Source organism: Heliangelus exortis, chromosome 5 (genome assembly GCF_036169615.1).
Source record: "Heliangelus exortis chromosome 5, bHelExo1.hap1, whole genome shotgun sequence".
Classification (NCBI taxonomy): Eukaryota; Metazoa; Chordata; class Aves; order Apodiformes; family Trochilidae; genus Heliangelus; species Heliangelus exortis.
This window is the reverse complement of record NC_092426.1, coordinates 10935930-10957769: the sequence shown is the minus strand read 5'-3', so window position 1 is coordinate 10957769 and position 21840 is coordinate 10935930. Positions and strand designations below refer to the sequence as shown.

At 41.3% G+C, this 21840-nt stretch overlaps 1 protein-coding gene and 1 long non-coding RNA gene across 4 annotated transcripts; one reads left to right on the top strand and one right to left on the bottom strand.

The window, feature by feature from the left end:
* Positions 1-1421: 1421 nt before the first annotated feature.
* On the bottom strand, positions 1422-9242 carry HSP90AA1 (heat shock protein 90 alpha family class A member 1). The gene is made up of 11 exons (XM_071745569.1): positions 8874-9242; positions 7224-7382; positions 6762-7128; positions 6129-6262; positions 5373-5681; positions 4596-4761; positions 4168-4358; positions 3885-4032; positions 3029-3297; positions 2369-2702; positions 1422-2171 (listed from the first exon to the last, which is right to left on the bottom strand). Exons 2-11 carry the CDS (start codon positions 7380-7382, stop codon positions 2062-2064), a joined length of 2187 nt encoding a protein of 728 aa, XP_071601670.1. The 5' UTR covers positions 8874-9242; the 3' UTR covers positions 1422-2061.
* A 355-nt stretch (positions 9243-9597) lies between these two features.
* LOC139796949 (uncharacterized) lies at positions 9598-19476 on the top strand. Of its 3 annotated transcripts, XR_011726218.1 has the most exons (4): positions 9642-9718; positions 10285-10471; positions 13548-13635; positions 16213-19476. It is a non-coding gene; the product is annotated as an uncharacterized lncRNA (long non-coding RNA). The 3 variants fall into 3 exon arrangements; XR_011726217.1 differs by having other exon boundaries at positions 9598-10471; positions 13548-13623; XR_011726216.1 differs by having other exon boundaries at positions 9600-10471.
* Positions 19477-21840: the final 2364 nt, after the last annotated feature.

Here is a 21840-nt window from a genome sequence, read left to right as displayed (position 1 = left end):
GAATTTCTGGCACAATACTACCAAAATAATTTTTTTTGCCAGTGAGGTTTTGGAGAAACTACTTAGATCTGGCTGAAAATTGTCATCCTGATAAGTTACCCACATTTTAGCATCACCAAGATGGAAGTGTTTTACCTTCTGATCATTGCTTCTCTCATCCATGCACCAATCTGCAGGTCACTTACAAAGCACACACATTTTTTAACTCTGCAGCTCCTCTTGCAAGCTGGAAGACTGCTTTTCTTTTGATGTCATACTTGTTACTATAGCAACAGTGCTCATCCCTGTATAAGGTATCCTGTTCTAATCATGCTATGAATGACATGAATATGCCCACTGACTGCACCTGAGGCCACACTGCATCATTATTAGATCCCACCCAGACCACTAAAGCAGGAAGAATGCCTTTTGCCTGAATCCCTAGGGAATTACTTCCTTGTTCTATCAATACCCACCTTCCCACAGCTTTTCACCAACATAAACCCCTAACTCTTCAGCAGGCCTTCTCTCGGGCCTTCTTTGTAACACTTCATGTGTCAACACAGTGACAGGTATAAAGGATAAATATCCCATGACTTGAACTTCAAGGTACTTCCTAGGTAGCTGCCAAGGTAATTCCTCTGTACACCAAGGACAGGAACAGCTTTTGACAAACTCCGGGACAAGTGTCAGAGCCAAGTGCCTGGAACTGTGGGAGCAATCTTTTTGTCAACTTTAGGATTCTGAACCATGGGAAGCAGTGACGTGTTCCTTGTGCAGCTACTGAGTCTCCCTATTCAAATACAGTATCACATTTGTACCTGTGGGCTCTGAGTTTCAGCAGAGCAGCTGGGCTGAGGGAATTTAACAGAAGCTCACCAGGCCTGGAGTCCTCGGCAACCCGGAACTTCTATTTCTGAATTCACTTTCACTTTTTCTTTAGGTTCCTGCCAAGAGACTGCTGCAACCAGAACTGTTTTCCCCGTTAACAAAATCTAAAAAGCACTTTTGGCATAAGGGAATTGTTTTACATTGGGGAAAAAGGTCACATACAGATTATGAAACAGGTAAATAGTATGAATACTAAACGTAGCAGAAAAAAGAGCAAGATGATGCTTGCCCCTACATGTCCTCCCTTAGTGGAATTTATTTAAATCAAGATTGTTGTTAATGCCAATTACGTGTTTAAACTCAATGAATAATTCTGATCTGCAGGGAAGTGCTTGGCAGGCAGGGGCAGCTTGCTGGAGTTGGCTTTTAACAACCTGCAGTTTCCTTAAAGCCAGTCTGGTGATGTGCTGCTGACTACCTAACTGCACATGCACAACTCATCAGTTACCAGGCTTGCTGCTTTGGGAGCAGCTTTGTCAACAGAACATTCAGCAGCTCACACTGAGAGATCTAAAGTGTGGGAACTGTAACAGACAAGTCAGTGACACCACTTCATTCTTAACACTTTTATTCTTACAGTTCTAGGTTTGAACTGTACATGCAGAGTTGCATAAGTCACAATAGAGATTTACAGTGGATTCTATTCTATGGTAGAGTGCAATCCAGAATCCTTAAACAGTATAAAAAACAACTTTAAACATCAAGACCTTGTTAGGAGCAAAAGGGTTAAAGCTTCCCCAGGTGTTTCAGCTCTTCTAGATACCTAGTTACTAGGTACTGCATGTTTGATATATTTAGAACTGAAGAGCTGTAGAACTCTAAACAAACTTGGAACCTCCTGATGTTATACCATCTTTTTTACTTCTTTCCACATTTCTGGCAATTAAGAATAAGTCAAAAGCCCTGCCACCTGCAACCAGCTAATACAGACAGAAATAACTACTCCTTACTTGCCTGTTTAGGGTTGTACAGTGTTAAAGAAAATATTCCCTCAATGGCATTTGTATCTCACATCAGCTGAAAAAGCAATGTAACAAAAATAAAGGTATAACATCTTTGAAAATAAATATAAAGAGGGAATGCAGACAAAGTGTCAAAGATTTTTTTTTTTGGCAGGTAACATTCATAATATACAAAATATAACTTATTCGTATTAGCCAAGGAAACATTCATGAGTTCCTGTAAACTGTTTTAATCCACCTCTTCCATGCGTGATGTGTCATCATCTCCTTCAAGAGGTGGCATCTCCTCAGTAACTGCTGGACTAGCTTCTTCTGCAGCAGTATCATCTTCATCAATGCCTGTTCAGGAAACACAACAACCATTAATGCCCCATGACAACTCCAAGCTTTATTCTCCTGCTAACACTTGAAACTGATCTGAGTTTTCCCCTTTCCCAGAAGTACAAAGAAACATCAAGGTCATCTCCAGACACTCAGCAGCCTGCATGGGACATGTCAGCACACAGAGTTTAATACAGAGAGGACTCCTCACTTACCCAAGCCAAGTTTGATCATTCTGTAGATGCGGTTGGCGTGTGTCTGAGGATCTTCTAAACTGAAGCCAGAGGACAGGAGTGCTGTCTCATACAGCAAGATGACAAGATCCTTCACAGACTTGTCATTCTTATCAGCCTCTGCTTTCTGCCTCAGTGTTTCGATGATGGAATGATCAGGATTAATCTCCAGATGTTTCTTTGCTGCCATGTATCCCATTGTGGAGTTGTCTCTCAGTGCCTGTGCTTTCATGATCCTCTCCATATTGGCAGTCCAGCCATAGGTACTTGTTACAATACAGCATGGGGAAGTAACCAGACGATTGGAGACAACCACCTGAAGAAATTAATGAAAAGCAGGAGTGTATTTTAACTTTTTAACATTTATGTTTCATTTACCATCCTTGCAGATTTAACTAGGGCTTAACTTTGAAAAGCTGCTTCCATGTCATGGAAAATTTAAGACTCATGAAATAGGGCTTAATTTGCAATACCAACTGAACAGAACCACCCATCTTCACATTAGAAGAAAACTGACACCTGTTATCTATAAAAGCTTCATCTTGCACAGACTGTCCCTAACGTAAGTGATCTGAGCCTGCTCTGTATGCATTTTATTTTGGACCATTAAACTCACTATACAGAGACAGTACTCCCAATTACCTTTTCTACTTTCTTCTCAAGGATGTCTTTCATGATTTTGCACAGATTCTCAAACTTGGCTTTCTTCTCCTCCTGTTTCTTTTTCTCTTCCTCATCTTCTGGAAGCTCCAAACCCTCTTTTGTTACAGAAACCAAGGTCTTGCCTTCAAATTCCTTCAGCTGCTGCACACAGTACTCATCAATAGGCTCAATCATGTAGATCACTTCCAGGCCATGTTTGCGCAGACGCTCCACAAAAGCAGAGTTGGCCACCTGATCTTTTGTTTCACCTGCAAGAAACAAGGATCACAGGTATGGTTTGAGCCTCAAAACCATAGCACAGCACTGTTTTCAGTATATTTTATGAAGAGATTAGGTAGTGATGTAGAATATCCTTAGAAGGCCACAGAGCCAAATGAGACAACCTACTGCTGGCCTAAAGCAAAGCAAGTCTTCCCAACTTGCACTGCAACTCCTAATGCTTCACTGGTTTTTAAGTGAATTTACATTTCCTGTAATGCTACATAAGACGTTTCCCTTTCTTGATAAGGAAGGGATCTCAGCACTGTTAAGCATTTACACCTTTTGAATAAAGCCTTCGTGTACCTGATACCCAAATGGTGGCTAACCTAGCTACACAAGGGGCACTGTTTGTTAGGTACAACAATCTCTACCTAATTCTGCTCTCCTCATGGATGTAGTACTCAATTAGGGGATAGTAACTTCTAACAAATATGATATGCATATCCTCCATACAGTTCCATTTGTCTGTTTAAGTTCACCAAGACAACTTCCATGGTTATTTTCAACTTTCTAACCCCTAAAAAAGATATTCCTATATACCTGGATTTACAGCCTGTTTGTGTTAGCAACTCACCAGTGATATAGTAAACGTGCTTCTGGTTGTCCTTCATCCGAGTGCAGTAGTCCTTCAGAGAAACCATTTCATCACCAGATGCAGATGTGTAGTACCTCAGCAGTTCTGAGAGCTTCTTACGGTTCTGGGAGTCTTCATGGATGCCAAGCTACAAAAGCAAAGTAAAAAAAATACACTTAAGTGATTCCTTTACCCAAGTACTGAACAGTTGTAGTTCAGTATTTCAGGCACAGGAACAAGCTCTAGCTTCTGCTGTCAACACTAGGCACGCAAAGAGACAAACCTTGATGTTCTTGGAGAACTGCTCATAGAACTTCTTGTAGTTTTCTTTGTCTTCAGCCAACTCAGTGAAAAGTTCCAGGCACTTCTTCACCAAGTTCTTCCGGATCACTTTCAGGATCTTGCTTTGCTGCAGCATTTCACGAGAAATGTTCAGGGGTAAATCCTCAGAGTCTACCACACCCCTCATGAAATCTGGAAGAGATTTATTAAGAATTAAGCTTTGCAGGCCTCAGACAAGATTACCAGCCTATCACCTAAGCAGCTTTGCCTTTTCCAGAGTTATGAATGGGTTTCTACAGAATTCTAGACCACATAAAACCGGCCAGTTCTTTCACATGCCAAGGCAAATAATAAGCTTGTTTGCCTCCTCTCAGATTTCTTAAGAGGAATTACAAAATTTGATAGCAGTTTCATGGAAAAGATACTTACTCAGGTACTCAGGGATCAGTTCCTCACAGTTGTCCATAATGAAAACTCTGCGCACATACAGCTTGATGTTGTTCTTCTTCCTCCTGTTTTCAAACAGATCAAAGGGTGCACGCCGTGGGACAAACAGGAGAGCTCTGAATTCCAGCTGCCCTTCCACAGAGAAATGCTGAAGAAAACAAGGCAGTAACATTAGTCAGCTTGCAGGTCTCAGTTCACTAATTAACTAACATCTCTTAACATCCAGAAGGCAAACCAGAACCATTTGAAATATCAGAAGCAGCACAGGAAACAAACACTCTAACTTGAGTTCAGTCATCACCAGACAAGCAATCCTATTCCCAAGACACATTTCCAGCTCCCTGTATTTTCTAATGAGCTCCATAAAGCACATATGCCTCTAGAGCACTCCCCACTACAGAAACTCAGACCACTGCATCTCACCTGCTTTAGCTACAAGACATTCCCAAAACAAAGATACAAATCTGAACAACTTATGTTTATCTGAATTTTTTTTAAGAGTCCAATTGAAGAACTGCTCTACCAACTGTGAGGGTACCTGGAGTTTCTCTCAGTTAACCGTAGCTTTAATACGGCCAAAATAACTGCAGCCCAAAATGTCACCCTCACTCTACGTGTCTGGAGCAGTTATCACTCCATAACACTGAACAACTTAGCAGAACTACAATCTGATGCCATGTGTCAGAACTCAGTAGCACAGTTAGCAAGCTTCCAGCTCTACCTAGTGGACAATGTAACTGTGCCTGAAGAAGGACTTACTTTGACAGCCAGGTGGTCTTCCCAGTCATTTGTTAGACTCTTGTAGAATTCACCATATTCCTCATTGGTTATGTCATCTGGATTCCTGGTCCAAATGGGCTTGGTCTTGTTGAGCTCTTCCTCATCAATGTACTTCTCCTTAATCTTCTTCTTCTTCTTCTTGTCTCCATCCTTCTTTTCTTCTTCTTCATCAGAACCAACATCCTCTATCTCTGGCTTATCTTCTGTCTTTTCATCCTTATCTTCTTTTTCCTCTTCCTTTTCCTCAGCCTCATCATCGCTCACCTCCTTATCACGTTCCTTCTCCACCTGAAGAAACAAATTCCAAAGTTGAATAAACAGCTTTAACACATCCCTTGCAGTCTCATGAAGTTATAAAACACATTAAAATGTTTTTAGGTTTTCCTCCTAGGCTCAAAGACTTGAATTCTTTGCTGAGGTATGAGTGGCATTTCGTTTCCATGTGTTCATGTGCTAAAGTCTTCTGGTTTCATTACACTTTCTACTAACACCACATCAAGACAGTTTGTCTATGGTTTGTAGACTAAAATACAGTTAGCTTGGTAAAGCAAGTGTTTAGTTTGTAAAACAACATTCTGATCAACAAACCGCATTTCAGAAAAGCTGTATCTATGTAACATTGGTAACCAATTTTATTTACAAAAAAATTGGCATGGATTACTATTAAGTACTACTAATTCACTTGTCTCATGGTGGCAATAGTGTACTATTTAGTTTTTCAAGCATAATACATACAAAGAGTGTAATAGGGTAGCCAATGAACTGAGAATGCTTCTTCACAATTTCCTTGATTCGTCGTTCTTCCAGGTACTCAGTCTGATCTTCTTTAAGATGCAGGATGACTTTTGTTCCACGGCCCAAGGGTTCACCTGGAATGGAATTTACACGTTTTACTACTGCAGGAACAGACTAGACTTTGACAAGTTGTAAAACATGGCTTCCTTAAAAACCTCACTCAATGGTTTCTTCACACTGAGAGAACTTCAACTTTTGCATACTCTAAAAAAACTTGAAAGTTTGCTGTTACTAGCATTTATTTTAAATAAATGTTTCATTTTTCACTGACAGTCTGTTCACTTCTCAGGTTCCAACTTCCTGTATACAGTTTCTGTTGGAGTCTACAAAGTATTTCCATGGGCAAGCTTTGACATCTGTCCTCACAATTATGCACTTATGTTTGTCTTAGGCTTTACCTTACCCTGTATGAACAGCTGCTGTGACTGGCATGGCCACAACCATGGCTGTGGTCAACCTAACACAACCACCTCTACCCATGTTGTTTTGTCTTTTCCTATATGCAAAGCAAGTTATTTGAAAGCTTTATAAACATCTTTATAGACTACACAAGCAGGAACATCTACTACTCACCATTATCAAGCCTGACAGTGAAAGATCCTCCAGCTGATGACTCCCAGGCATACTGCTCATCATCATTGTGCTTAGTGATCACTGTCACTTTTTCTGCAACCAGGTAGGCAGAGTAGAAACCGACACCAAACTGACCAATCATGGATATATCAGCCCCTGCCTGCAGTGCTTCCATGAAAGCCTTGGTACCAGACTTGGCAATAGTACCAAGGTTGTTAACCAGATCTGCTTTGGTCATCCCTATGCCGGTATCCACAATGGTCAGAGTGCGATCGTGCTTGTTTGGAAGCAGGTTAATTTTCAGATCTTTTCCAGAATCCAGCTTGCTTGGGTCAGTCAAGCTCTCGTATCTTATTTTGTCTAGAGCCTGTAAGAGAGAGAGCAGGCAAGTTTAAACATTCGTTAACTAATAATCAAAATTTCACTAGTCCTATGGACACAAACTGAAGTTATGGTACTTACATCAGATGAATTGGAAATCAGCTCCCTCAGAAAGATTTCCTTATTGGAGTAGAAAGTGTTGATGATCAGAGACATCAACTGAGCAATCTCAGCCTGGAAGGCGAAGGTCTCCACCTCCTCCTCCATTGGTTGGTCCTGAGTTTGCACAGCTTCCGGCATCTGTAGAGACAGAGAAAACTGAAATCCCACCCCAAGTGCTGTGGTACAGTCACCGTTCCACAGACGGTGAAAACGGCACTGTAATACAGTGAATTAACTACAAAGATTTAAATACCGCACACAGTAAGACTGATCAAACCCGGACCTTATTTCCTGCACGTACCAATTCGGGAATTTTAATACGTTAACGAGATACGAGACTAACTACAGACTCGCATCACGTTCACTTTAGTTCGCACCACTTAGGACAACGGAACTCTTCCTCTCCCCTCCCATCGCTCTACAAACTGTTGTACGACTCCTCGATCACCAACTACACATTGTGGAGTAGAAAAACGCAACCGAGAACTTGGCCCGGGACTGGCGAGTTCGGTTGCGTTACTCTAGTCGATTCTCAGACTAAAATCCCTTTGCAACACTCACACCCACGGCATTTTAACAACTGTGAACTTCAGACGCAGCCACTAACCACAACTGCAACTTCTATACTCACACGGTCCAGTCGAACTCCCTACTCTGTCCTACACCGAGATCCGAACTTTATCTGCTGCCTAAGGTAACTTTCTGGACGGTTCAACCTTTAAAATAACGGATTTAACTCCTGAAACCAAACTTCTCCAACCGCTTCAATACGGTTTAAAACCGACACAGCCAACTCCCCTCCGGGATCAGCCCCTCCCGGGCCCCTCCGCACCCGCGGCTCTGACCCACCCCTCGCGGCGCCACGCGGAGGAGCGCGCGGGTGGCTGCAGCCTCTGCGCAGCGCCCCCTGCAGGCCGCGGGCGGAACGCTGAAAGGTTCTAGAAACTGCCAGAGCCTTCCCCCCACCCCCGCCCGCCCTCCCCCCGCAGCTCCCACCCACCCCCCAGCCCCGGGAGAAGGGCGCATTGCCGTACAGCTCCCTTCCTTCTTCCGCTAGCCTTGGCCTCCTTCCCCCTCACCACCGCCTGCCGCCCCCTCCATCTTGCGCTCATGGCCGAGCGCCCATTCATTAAGAGGAAGCCTCCCTCAGCGTCCTTCCTTCCCGCTCCCGTACCGACCCCTCCGCAGTGAAGCTGAGCCGAGCCCCTTTCGGGCAGAACCCACTCTCATACTACACCCCCGGGTAACAAACAGCCCTCTCCGCTCCTTCCCCTGCCTGTATTACCAGATCTCTCCCCGAGAAGGTGCCCCTGCTTCCCGTCCACCATCTTTCTTTGCAGAAATACGGAAATAAACTATACACGTAACCTTTAGAATCTCGGCTACCCCTTTTCACCTTTGCATCTAATACATCCTCCAAAATCTCACCTTCAGGACAGTTAAAAAAAAAAAACTAGAAAGCACGTCCTCCACCACGCGGCTCCCTGGATCCCCCCCACCTCACCCTCCATAACCCCCTCCCCGTCCCCCCAAAACTCCCCAGAGGCATCCCCCATCCCCCCGGTTAGGAAAGGAAAACGCTCCCTCCAAAGGTCCATCCTTTGGGCTTAACCGGCCCCCACCACTCACCTTTGCAGAGGAAAGGGCTGCCTGACTCCTCACTGAAACTGCAGACACGGTCCGGCCGCAGCGCTCTGCCTCCACTAATGCGCGCTCCCCGCCGCTCGCTGGGTTTATATACTCCCGGCACCGCCTCCTTCCAGAACCATCGGGAACCTTCACTGACAGCCATGGGGAGGGGGCGCCGGGGGGAGGGGGCGGGGGGGGAGAGGCGGGGACTCCCGTCCGCGCGGGTAAGGGGCGGGGCCGAGCCTGTCCCAGCCAATAGTATCCGCCCGTGGGCGGTGCCCTTCAGAGCCCGCGCCTGGCCGGGACAGAGGGGGATGGGGGGCGGGGGAGGGGCTTTCTGCGCATGCGCCGGTGGCAGCTGAAGGAGCGCGCTGGCTCCGTGTGTGTCCAACCGCCGGCTGGGCCGGGGAGCATGCGCAGTGCCCTCCCGGGGGTGGCGGGTGGGAACGCGGGGCTGCGGGGAGGGGTCCCGGGGTGTTGCGTAAGGGGCCGGTGCCGGCATTCACCGCCCTGCGCCTGCCGGAACGTCCTAGAAGCGGGCGGGGCCGGGGCGACTCAAATCTCCCGTCTGCTCCTCCCCCCCCCGTCCGCTTCCCTCTTCCCGTTCATCCTTCCCTCCCGCGGCGCTCCTCGCTGTGCAGCTGAGAAGGGCCTAGAAAGCGCTGGGCTACCCGCGCCGTCCGTGCCTCCCCCCCCCCCCCCCCCTCCCCCCCCCCGGGGGCCGGGTCCAGAGTTGGGGTGTGGGGTCGGGAGTCGGCTCATGTCTCCGCAGTGGCCGGGCCGTCTTCTCCCAGCCCCGGGCGGGTCAGTGGCGCCGGGCGGCTCCCCGCCGGCCGGTTGTGCAGGTGGCTGCGGCTCCGCTTCCCCCTCGGGCCGGGCTGGGGAGGCTGCGGGAGGGCCGGGCACCGGGCACCGTGCCCCTGCCCTTCTCGCCGGGCTCGACCCGTCTGGTTTGCCAGGCGTAGCTGGATGAATCACGGCTTAGGGATGCTGTGGGAAAGTGTTTCGCCTAATCAGGGAAAACAAAATGGCTTTTTTACAGGGCAAGTAGGCTGCGAATGGAAGAAACCCATGTCGTTTTGTCTGCAGGTCTGTTCAGGATAAAAAGGAGTTAAGGGATCAAATCCAAGGAGCTCAGAAGACCTACATAGCTATGCAGTTACGAAGGGATTTAAGTGCTAATAGTAGACATGAGACGGATGCCCATGCTGGTCAGTTGGTTAGCAGCCTGAAAGCAGCTGGGATTCTCAGTCTGGATGTGGCCTTTGCCGTCTGATCTGTGGGATATCTCGGCTGATGTTCAGAGGGGAGATCTGCAGACGTAAAGATAGGTTTATACATCTTGCATAAAGGCTTTGATAAGTACATGTCTCATTATACCCAGTAGCTCTGTGATTACTGCGTTTAGCAGGAGAGTTATTTTTACATTCTGAACGACCTGATGGGAGCAAGGAGCTAAATGAAGGTTTTCTGTGTCTCGGGAGAATGATCTACATCTCGTGTTCCAGAGCAAGCTTCTAAAACTTTCTCCTTGGAGATGATCCACTTTCTGGGATATAAATACCAAGTCAAGCTGTATGTTTCTGCTGCACACTGATGTAAGCATGAATCTAGACAATTTCCCTACCCCAAAGAATATTTGTTTCTTAAAGGAATGAAAAGGTTGTTGTTTCTCTATCAAAAATTCATTGTAAGTGCAACTTCTTGGCATTTTCTGGTGGCTCTTAGATGTACCCTAGAAGCTACCTAGTTGAAACACCTGACACTATTTTCAGTCATGGAATTTTTGCATGCCTAACCTGCCTTTCTCCCCCACCTAAGCATTCTAAATTATACTCTGCAGCGTGTCCTGTGAACTAGGTATTACAGTACTTAGGTCCATAAATGCAATTAACCAAAGTTTCTAATGCTGAATTTAATAGTCTTATCACCCATTCTCCTGCACTAGACAAGTGAATCTGATTGAATCAGGGCCTACAGGTTTCATTTTGTTGCTTCTGAGTCTTGTTTTTCTGTGAGTTTTCTGTAGTTTTCTATATCTGACAAGAAGATAAATTAACTGTGTGTGTAAGACATCAAAGAGTTAAAATTACAGCTTGTTTCATTGCAGTTCCTGCAGTATCTGGATCAGTATCTGTGTTAGTGCAATGACTTACAGGACTCTGCCCTTCTAAATGGTGGTGTTGCTGCTCTGACCCAAGCAGCTGACCAAAATACAGAGTCCTGCAGGTTATTTCAATTAGAAAGAAAAATTAATTGTAGTGTCAACTATAGCAAAATAGGGTACATAGATGAGCTGCTGCTGCTCAGTACACGGGAGAAATCATGTAAGGGTGAGGTTATTTGCTCACAGTTCTAAGTCACTGAAAAAGCTGGATTTCAGCCAAAGCTCAGCCTAGAAAGTTCTGTACTTTCTGGGTCACCTTTCTGGTGTTCACATTGGCTGGCTGTTTTCTGTACTTTCAAGTCTGATTTTGTGCTGCTGCCCAATGTGTTTCTTTTCCTTTCAAACACACTACTTTTTAGAAAATAAAATGCACCAGAATCCTTTTTTTCAGTATGATGTGCCCTTTTCTTCTACAGTGACTATGATTTGAGTGTTCCTATAGCTGCTTTGGTTGTCTGCTTTCATAAAGCAGCTTAGTGGCTTTTTAGCACTAGCCTAATAGAGTGTGGCAGGTATTCTCAAGCATAACAATGTAGATTTAATGTTTTTCTTAGATTAAAAACAGCTCTGGTATGGTATAAATTCTGTAGGACATACGTTTTAGGATGAAACTCTTACATTCACATTCCATTAACCAAAATTTTTCTAACTTTTACTGGCATAAAAAAAACCTCTATATTTTAGAGAACTGCTAAACTATTAAAATTTGTGGAAATATGGCCAAGAATTTTGTTTCCTATTTTTTTCCTTAAGAAAGTATTTTCTAATCTCTTGATTAATGTGGATTCAGACTTGAGATACAAATCATTTTAAGCATGTAAGGACCTACGGAAGGTTTTGCATGTCTGCAGGATCATGCACCTTCATACTGTCTAGTGTAGCAGTCATGTCATTATTTCTTTTATGATCATGTTACTCAGCTTTCAAAGGGCAGCCTTCAAAACCAGACTGGCTTCTTTTATTGAAGTTGTTTGGCAAGTGCTAGGAGAAAGTAATCTTGTAGCAAACCACCTAAGTTTTCCCAGCTTTGCTTAACCCTTGTTACTCTATTTGTGTGTGTGTAGAACAAATATTTTATTCATTCCTTGTCCATTATGTGTATTCTTAAGCAGTGAGGTCTCATGCAGGCAGGCACTTTGTTCCTATGGCTACTCTGTTTTAACTGATCCTGGTTTTGTATTGTTTCAGTTTTAGGCCAAAATGTCTGGTTCCTGGACTGGTTTCTATCCGAGTTAGTTCAGGGAGAAAGCCTGCGGAAAATAGTTCCAGTTTTTCAACCAAGAGTTAACTACCATATTTAAAAAAAAAAAATTATATTAATGGGGGAAATGCTGAAGACTGATTCAATTTTCAAGTCCTATGTTGCCACACACTTTTCCCCTCCCATCTACCCTAGGTGACCCTGACCCCTCTCTTCGTTGCCTGAAACCCATCTGTCCTTCATCTGCCTTCCTTTCCCGTTCTGCCTGGGCAAGGGGCAGTCCATGCTGGGGCTGGAGAACTACCTGCTGCCTCCTGGATGCTAGGCCAGCCAAACAGGGAGGATGAAGCTGGATTTTCCCTACCCCTTCCTTCAGAAGGCACAACAGGAGCACACATCTCTGCTGCCCACCTGTTGGTTTCTGCAGACCTTAATATCCCTGATCCGTTTTCCTCTCTTAACTTTGGTTGAATTGGCTGAAAAAGTAAAAAAAACCTTTTCCATTTTCTTTAACAACCGCTGTAGGCAGTGCCTGAGGGATAGTTGCATGGGATTTAATCTTTTTTGAATTATATTAAATAATATGGGGCAAGTGCAGTTTACTCAGTCAGATTTACTACTTCAAACATTACTGTAAATGCAAAGGTAACTGGAACCCAACAATGACAATATTCAATTCTAATTCCAAATTCAAAGTCCAAGCAGGTATTTGTTTGCCATTCTCATGAGAATCTGAGCAACTTTTGCTATCAGAAAATTCAAATATTAATCAAAGATTAAAGAACCAGCTCTACTTTAAGCTGAAGCTGCTCCACACCAACAACATGTGCTTGAAAGTTAGATCCATTGCTGCACTGTCTGCAGCAAGATTGGGCCTCAATGTTGCTTTTTCTGATTTCCTAAGCATTAGTCTCACAGTTGTTCCCCACAGACATTTGAATTGTAATAGAGTCTCTAATTACATAGTTTCATAGAACTACTTTTTATATGAAAGAATATTGAGGAAGAACAAAGTAAAAGATGGCTGGACCAATGTTATTTAAATGTTCACAGTATTGAAATAACACTCAGGAAAATGTTTTATTCTTGACTCCATCAAAGGCTTCTTCTGTGCTGCTGAGTAAGACATTTTAAAACATTTTTATAAGCCACAAAGAAATTGAATTACATTTGCATAGAAGATTCTTATTCCAGCATTTAACTAACTTCTGAGTGCTTGGTGTTGTAACCCTAATACTTTTATAACATTGCTTTAAAATTAATTCGGCTTGAGTTCTGACACAGATTTGTCATGTTGTTATCTCAGTGCTTCAGGGTTTACTTGAGGAAAACAAAACAGCAGCAACAGAAATTACCTAAACAGCAGACTACAGAAGAGTGATGTGAGTAAAAAGGTGTGGTAATATGTGTCTGGTTTTCTTCAATGCGGGGGTTTATGCATGTAAAATCTGTGATACCATAATGAAATTTAAAGCTGGCAAGGGATCTCCAAAGGAGCAGAGCTCGTGCTTTTCTCAGGCTGTCTTGTTACCTCCTTTCTCATGTCCTACTGGAAGACAAAGTGATAATAAGATCTTAATGTCACAAAAGAGTGATTCATACTGGAAACAGGATCAATAGTCACTTAGAAGGAATATTTTTCTTGTGAAAAGGTACTCAAGAGGCTGAGAAAGAGCAAAATCGATCTCAGGAAATGTGTACTTTCGAGCTGTAGGTGGCAGCAATAATTGTGTGAACCAAGGGCAGGATGTAGGCATCTTTTTCTGAGTTTAGGGTTCTTGAAGTATGTATTAGGGACTGTTAAACTGTCAGGGGCATTGATCTCAGATTCTGAAGGCACTTAAACTGTTGAACAAGGATATATTTTTTCTAAAAAAAGTCAGAAATTCCACTTCTAATAAATGTCAAGTGTATTTTCTAATAAAAGCTCAGCTGCATAGATAGGCTGAGAGAATCAGCATGGGAGGGACTGAATTAATGAAATGTTAACAAGTGCCTAGAATGATTGTTTAATATTATCATAAATTCTGTTACATGCTTCTTGCTGCAAAATTAATAGACTAAGTTAAGATTATAGCTACTACAATTTGATATTTTAAAGTGGTCCTCATTGTAGTGTTCCCTTGAGACTGGAACAAGGGATACTATAGTTCTATACCTTATATCATGGTTTACAGTTTCCCATAATAAATGCTTATTTATATAGTTCTTAGCTGAAATTATATGTGCAAAGCAAGAATTATGCCTATGCAAACTTTGCAGAACAGGACACTTTGTGTTCCACAGAGTTTGAAGTGTTTCTTTCCAGGATATGGTTCAGTCCTTTGCTGTAAGAGCATTGCAAGATGACCACAGCCCTGTTTGCTGATATGTGTGCTGTCTTTGTCTGGCAGGGGACCAATAAAAAAGTACATACAGTTTCCTGGTTTGGAGAATGCCATTAGAATGTCCTGCCCATCAGAACCCCCTTAAATCAGGAATAGTTACATAAATGTTAGCTTTTGAGGAAGAGTAATAGATATGGTGGTAGCTGTAACTTTTATTATCTATCAGTAAGACCTTTTTTCCACTCATAGACTTAAGTTTAAATAGATTCTGTTTCAGAAAGGGAAGAAACTTGGAGAAAAAGGTTTTCCAGAGAGCAGGAGGTTTGACTAAAATCCTAGATTTCCCTGAAAGACATGAAAAAATTCTTAGTGATAATAAAATTACTTCACTAGACAAATAACTTAATAGAGGCTTGGCATCAACAAGTGTGGAAATAAACCTGATACTTTTGCCCCGTATATATTAAAATTCCCAGAACTGGATTCAGTGTAGCAGTAAAGGTTGTAGGTTTAGTACATATGAGAGCTAAATAAACGCTGTTGCATACTTACTTGCAGGTATGAGTATGTATAGAGCACTTACAATCATAAAATAGTTCAGATTGGAAGGAACTCGTGAGAGATCATCTACTCCAGCCTCCCTGCCATGGGCAGGGATGCTTCTCAGCCAGACAAGGTTGCTCAAAGCCTCATCCAACCTGGCCTTGAACACTTCCAGGGAGGAGCATCCACAACTTCTCTGGAGAATCTACTCCAGAGTCTCACCACCCTCGTACCTAAGCACTTCTTCCTGAGATTTAGTCTAAACCAATTCACCTTCAGTTTAAAATCATTTCCCCTTGTCCTGTTGCTGGTCACTCTTAGGAAAGTCCCATTCCAGCCTTCCTGTAGGTTCCCTTCAGGTACATATCTTATTTTGTGTGTGTGTGGTAGATTTGGTGACAAAGCTGTCCTTCAAGCCACTTTCAGAACAGTAGAACTAGAGACTAAAATCTTAATTTAAATATCAGTTAATGAATCTAGGAAGCTATATACTATGGGAAATTATGTCACAAAGCATTTATTCTGTACTTCAATAACTTATTCTTGATCCAACAGTATTTTTCAAATTACTGAACACATGCCATTTTACTGCTGAGTTAGGCAATTAGGACATGACAGAAAAATTGATAGTGGGAAATAAAATTTGGATTTATTTTAAATAAGGTAAGTCCTGGATTTTAAGCAGATACTGAGGGAAGTAGTTCATGTAGTTGCCTGTACTGGAAAGATCAGGTATTTTGGATAAAGATTTTTATATGAAGAAGGTACTATTTTTTATAAAGAGGACATCTGTGGGATCAATTTGTTCTATGCCTTCAGCAAAACTAAGAAGAAAGACTGCTGGAAAGGCCTTCATAGTTCAGGAACATTTCCAAAGCATCTACTTCTTAATAAGCACAGTTCCTAGAAACAAAGGCTCTTGGCTTGGATCCTTGCCTGAGCTATGCTGTAGCTGTGCCTGGATTCAGCCTTGTACTTGCTACTTCTAACCTTGAGTCTCACCTGACTTCTTGGCTCATCCTTGGACCTCCCGCTTTATTACAATTTGGTGTGACCATCACTGAGCTGAAACATTGCCAGACCAATTCTCATCTTTTTCAGGTATCATGGGATTATCACCCTTGTCAGTATGCTCATGACCCCTGCCTGCTTTATTTTTGCTCTTGGCTTGTGGAGCAACCTGCTCCTTTACACCCTGGCAGTCTGGTCCTTCCTTGAAAGAGGTATCCAGGTAGAGGACCTCATATTCTGGAAAATGGCTTACAAAACTTGCTATGAGTCTTTTTCCCTTCTGATGGTATATATATAATTAGTGTTTCAGGTGTATCATTAGTATTCTGGCATATATTTTGGATTTTCACTTGTCTGATTTCTGATTTGTTTGCTTAAGATAGCATAGGATGAGTAAGTGTTTAATCAAGAGGAATTTAGTAGGTTCTTATTGTAGTTGTGCTGGATTGTGTCATAAAGCAAGAACAGCCACGGTGATTTTTTATTTATTACTGCTAATTTATTTCCCATTTACATTCTGGGACATCCCAGAGTTTACGTTTATGGTTATGACAAAATAGCAAAGACTGGAGATTGTCACTCCTTTAACTGAAATGCTACCTATATAGGAACTCTCTGAGGTAATTAACAAGAGTAGGCCTGAAAATTCTTGAAGAATGGGAGATATGGCTTAGTTGATATAATGATGAGACTATTGTGGACTTGCTCATAATCCATTCAAGTCAGAATAATACTGGAAGGAAACACATTATAATGAAGGGACACAGATATGTTTTTGTTAGCTGCTTTTTGAAGTTAATGTTTCAGCAGCACATTCACCTGTTTGTAATAAAGACCATGAAAGCCTTGTGTCTCACTACTAGCTGGTTTTATTTTGCCCACAGTTCTCTCCTGTCACAGCTGTCTGAAGGAAAGAAGACGAGAAACAAATTATAATTTACACTGACTAGAAAGCTTATGACAAGATTATATTGGAATTTTCCAAAGGGAAGTGATTTAAAGAAATACTGTAGTCACATTTCATCTTACCTTAGCAGAGCAACAAGTCTTCATTAGCTAAGTCTGGCAGTGAAAGAATCACTGTCATCACTCATTTCTGAGAATTTACTCTATGGAGATAATCTGCAAACCACACTTTCTTAAAAAATCAGCCCATCCCCTGGTTTAGACATGCAGCAGAAGGGGAGAAGAGGGAAACTGGACAAAACTATTTAGGCATAGAGCAAGTCAAGAAAGGTGCTGAGAGGGCATTATTCTGACATACGAGGTGTCAAAGTCTAACTGGGTTTGCTTAACACATATATCAGCAGCAAGCAGCCTCTTCATTTGTTTAGAAACTATGATCCTGATCCTGTACTTTAAAAGAGCTTTTATAATAATTTATTTTTACAGAAAGTAAGTAAAATGATATCTACTCAAAAAAGAGTTGATATATTGTTGTGCAATATTTGCATTGCACAAATATAAAGGATAATGTTAAGGGTAAACTTCCAGAAGTGTTTGTGGCTGGAAAGAAGCAATGATCCAGAGATCATTGCATCCAACTCCTCTGCTCAAGTAGGGGCACCTACAGCATGTATATGACGTGGCCATGTCCACTAAGAGCTGCTCTGAAAAGAGATCACTGATGGGTGACATCTCTTGCAATTAAACAAAGTGGACTGTAGCCCTCTCTCAGAAAGAATCTTAAAGCTGAACTGTCTACAGGAGCAGCTGATTCCACCCCATCACACACAGCTCAAACACCATTGCAGAACAGAAATGGAAGATACCTCTCTTTGTGTTGCTGTTTCTGAATATAAATGAAGATAGTAGTGCTCAAACTTGTAGGATTTATCCACACAAGAAAAAGAGAAGCTTAGGAACTATGTTAATAATATACTAATCAGGATTCCTCCTTGGTGCTTTTGGTGTTGCTCCAGTGAGCAAAGGGAGGGATGTGGGTGCCTGTGTGTGCCCTACTACCCAGCTATGAGCTGGGACCTGAGAGCTCAGCATGAAGTCTGTCTGGTTTGCAATGCTGTTAGGATTCACCAGATGGGGCTAATACAGCAAATATAAATATTCTCTAAAGTAGTCAGATTTTAAAGCTATATATAGATAGGGAGAACAATAAAAAATCCTATATGTGGCATAGGATTTTTAACTAGAAGTCTTGTTATTTTTTTAAAAAAGTGAATCCCATCAATGACTCCATTATTTATAATAAATACTTTGTTTCAATAATTTTCTATGAACTGTGTGTTTAACTATTCAGCCATTCACCACCACCCCACAAACTAATAGCTGTCTAAGGAACTCTGTAGGTCAGATCAGGCTTGCTTATTTATTTATTTATAATCCCTAAATAACTATAAGTCCCCATATATAAAACCAGAAAAGCTTATGCTGTCTTCAGTTCCCAAATACTATGTTTTTTCCTATATTTAAATAAAAATACAAACAAAAGTTGTAAAAATTAGTTTAAGCTTAAAAATTTTACAGCTTTCCCTTTTCATATATCCATCTCTGAGATTAGTTTCATGTAGAGACTGAACATATTTAGATATCACTGCACCATTTTAGGTAGATGATTTTTCAAAAAGAAAGTAAATCCCTGCATGCCAGTGTATCTGTCAAATGTCCTCATCTGTGTCAAATCACTGAATTGGGATGTTAGTATTTGAAAATTGAAAGTAATTGCCTGTGAAAGCTGTCAGATTGATGTTCCCTGTATTCTACCATGTCCTCAATAAGCAACTCCATCATTGTTACTGTCAAAGGAGGCAAAATACATTAAGATTTAACATGTATCTACCTTATCTTTGATTTTAGCACATTATACCTATTTATGAAAATAAATATGCCAGTGAGTAAATAGACATCAGATTACATTTAAATGAACCAACTGAACAGCTATTGGAAATGACATAAATCATATTATACCTACCACTTGTTCATAGAAAGATGGAGACAAAAGACAAGGACTGCAACATTAATGTGCATATTTGATTCCTGATAAATGTTTGTTACAGGAGAATATAATATTGTATGAGCTGGATAAGGATGACAGTTTCAGGTAAACCAGAAAAGCAGGGTCTACTCTCAGTAATCTGCAAACCACACTTTTCTTTAGTAATCCCATCACTTGCTTGATATTCAGCAAGGGAAAGAGAGTAAGAGAAACTGAACAAAACTCATTAGGCATGAAGGAAGTCAGACTTATTGTTAGACAGGCACTTAGACTACTGAAAGCCTGAATGATGATAATTTTTTATGATGAATTAAATTCTGTGTGTGATTAAATTATAAAGTACATGTGATAAAATATAAGAATAACAATAAATTGTGGTAATAAACCCTCATTCTGCTCAGCCAATGCTTCTTTGTCTTGTAGATAACAAAATCCCCATAATAAAGTTACCACCCTTCGATGGAAAAATTGTATTGAAATTTTTTTGTCTAGACAGTTCCACAGTTCTACTCAGCAATCTTTGACTCCCGAGAATCTCCTTGTATGACTGAACAGAAAGCAGAAAGCAGACAGCCATTCTTATTCTGAAGCACTGCAACATGTTTGAGCTAATATTGCTTCATGGGAGAAAGGTGATGAGGGAACTTAGAATGTGTTTTCAGGCCTTCTTGGAGAAATACACCAAAGCAACGGAGAAAGATCTCAACATCAGCTAAGCAGATGAGCTGGGAGAGACTGAGGAAACTATGAGAAACTTCAGACACTCATGCACATACCTCTCTTAGGTGTAAAATGTTCAGAGGCTCTTGATTCAGGTCACCTAATAGAATTTACTGACTCCTCTGTTTTGGGCTGGTAATGTTGCCCCTTCCTTGGCTGTTCATTGTTTTGAAGGACACCTTTCTCAGCTTTCTGCTCAGGAACTTATAAATCACACAATGCCCTCTACTTTTCTTGCATGGGTGACTGTTCACTGTTGCTCACACCAAGTACATGTTGCTTGGCTAACCTGCAACACCAATAGCCATGTATAATCATATACCATGTCCACAAGTTTCCCATTGAAAAGCTGATGAAAGAAATAGCCAATTCTGATGGAAAAGAAAATACAATCAGCCCTTACTTATGCACAAGTTTGTCATTCCTCAGATGGATTACAGCAATACTGTTGTATGGATGGCTTCCTATTTACAGAGTTTTAGAGAAGTACATCCTTACGTAGCACATCTTGGAACACAAGCTATTTGTAGGCATAACAAACCAATCTCTATGGCTTTTCATACAATTTAAATTAAATTCATTATCTCAGTCTTATCTCCAAAGAACATAATTTCCAGGACAGCTACAGCTTCAAGATAAAAACTGTTGTTGACAAGAACAACACTCTTTGCTATAAAGTACTCTGTTCAGGAGATAACTTACAGAAACCTGATGGCAAGCAGCAAAATGAAGTCTAAAGATACAACAGAGCTCACTGTCATCCAATCCCAACTGCCAAGCAGATTTATTTTACCTTGCCTTCTTCAATCCAAATGCTTGTTTTAAAAAAATATGAATTTATTTTTAAGTAATTTAAACCTCCTCCCCCCATCTATGAAAACAAAATGTTTCTCTTGCTTTTGAGGAGGGATGAGAGTGAAAACCATCATGCAGTATATTCTAATATAGCAGAAACTTACTTGATAATACCTTTTCACTTTATAACACATATCTCATGAATTTAGTGTTAAATGTATGAAGTGCTTTGATTATATTCTTAATGAAAATACGAATCTATGAAACTATGCCCTAAACAATATTTTCTCACGATGAAAGCAAGTCAGACATACTTTAAAGTTCATGTAAATAATTGGAATCATATTTGCAACACTGTAATTATTTTTCTTATAACATATTAAATTCTTATAACATATTAAATGGCACTTGCATACCATTCTACTCACCAGCATCAATCTTTTGACTATTTCAGGTGTGTTAGTTACCTATCTTTGTTTTCCAATATCTGTTAGTTATTCACACACATTCATAATTTGTTAAAATTTGAGACATTGCAGAGCTTTTGACTCTTAAATCAGTCACACACTAAATGCCTAACTTGGTTTTGACATCAAAGTTCCAGAAAGACTTGACAGACCAACTATAGTTGACAGACACTGCAGAAATGGTCTCCTGATTCCTGCCTTAGAATCTGCAACCAATGCACTTGAGAATAGATAGTGCTTGCATGATGGAATATGGGTGTAATCACCATCCTCTTATTTTTTCTCTCTCTTTTTTTTTTTTTTTTTTTTTTGTTTTTTTTCCCCAGAAGAGCTGGTCAAAGCATCAATAATATCAGTTGTAGTACTTTTTGGGAAGTAACAGATGGCATTCAAATTCAAGCACTGAGAAATTTTGTTGATAAGTTTACTTGTATTGCATAAGTTTTAATGCTGCGTTTTTTTCATGACCAGAAAAAGTACTATTAATAGCACATCCTGAAAAGTTGCAGGACCAATTTATGCCCTGTATAAATCAATCTCAAAGGACTACACTGTTTTATAATGTTAGTGAATATTGCTCATGTTTGTTTTCGAATTTGTCAAAACATTTGTGAGAAGTCAAGGCACGATACAGCAGTGATTCTGACTTACTTCTATTTATTGGTTGTGCAGTGCATACCAAATAACACATCTAGGGGTGTTCTCATAGGATCATTTCAGAACTATCATATTTGGTTAGCTTGAAACAGAAGAATTTACAAGTGGTACAGAGAATATTTTCAT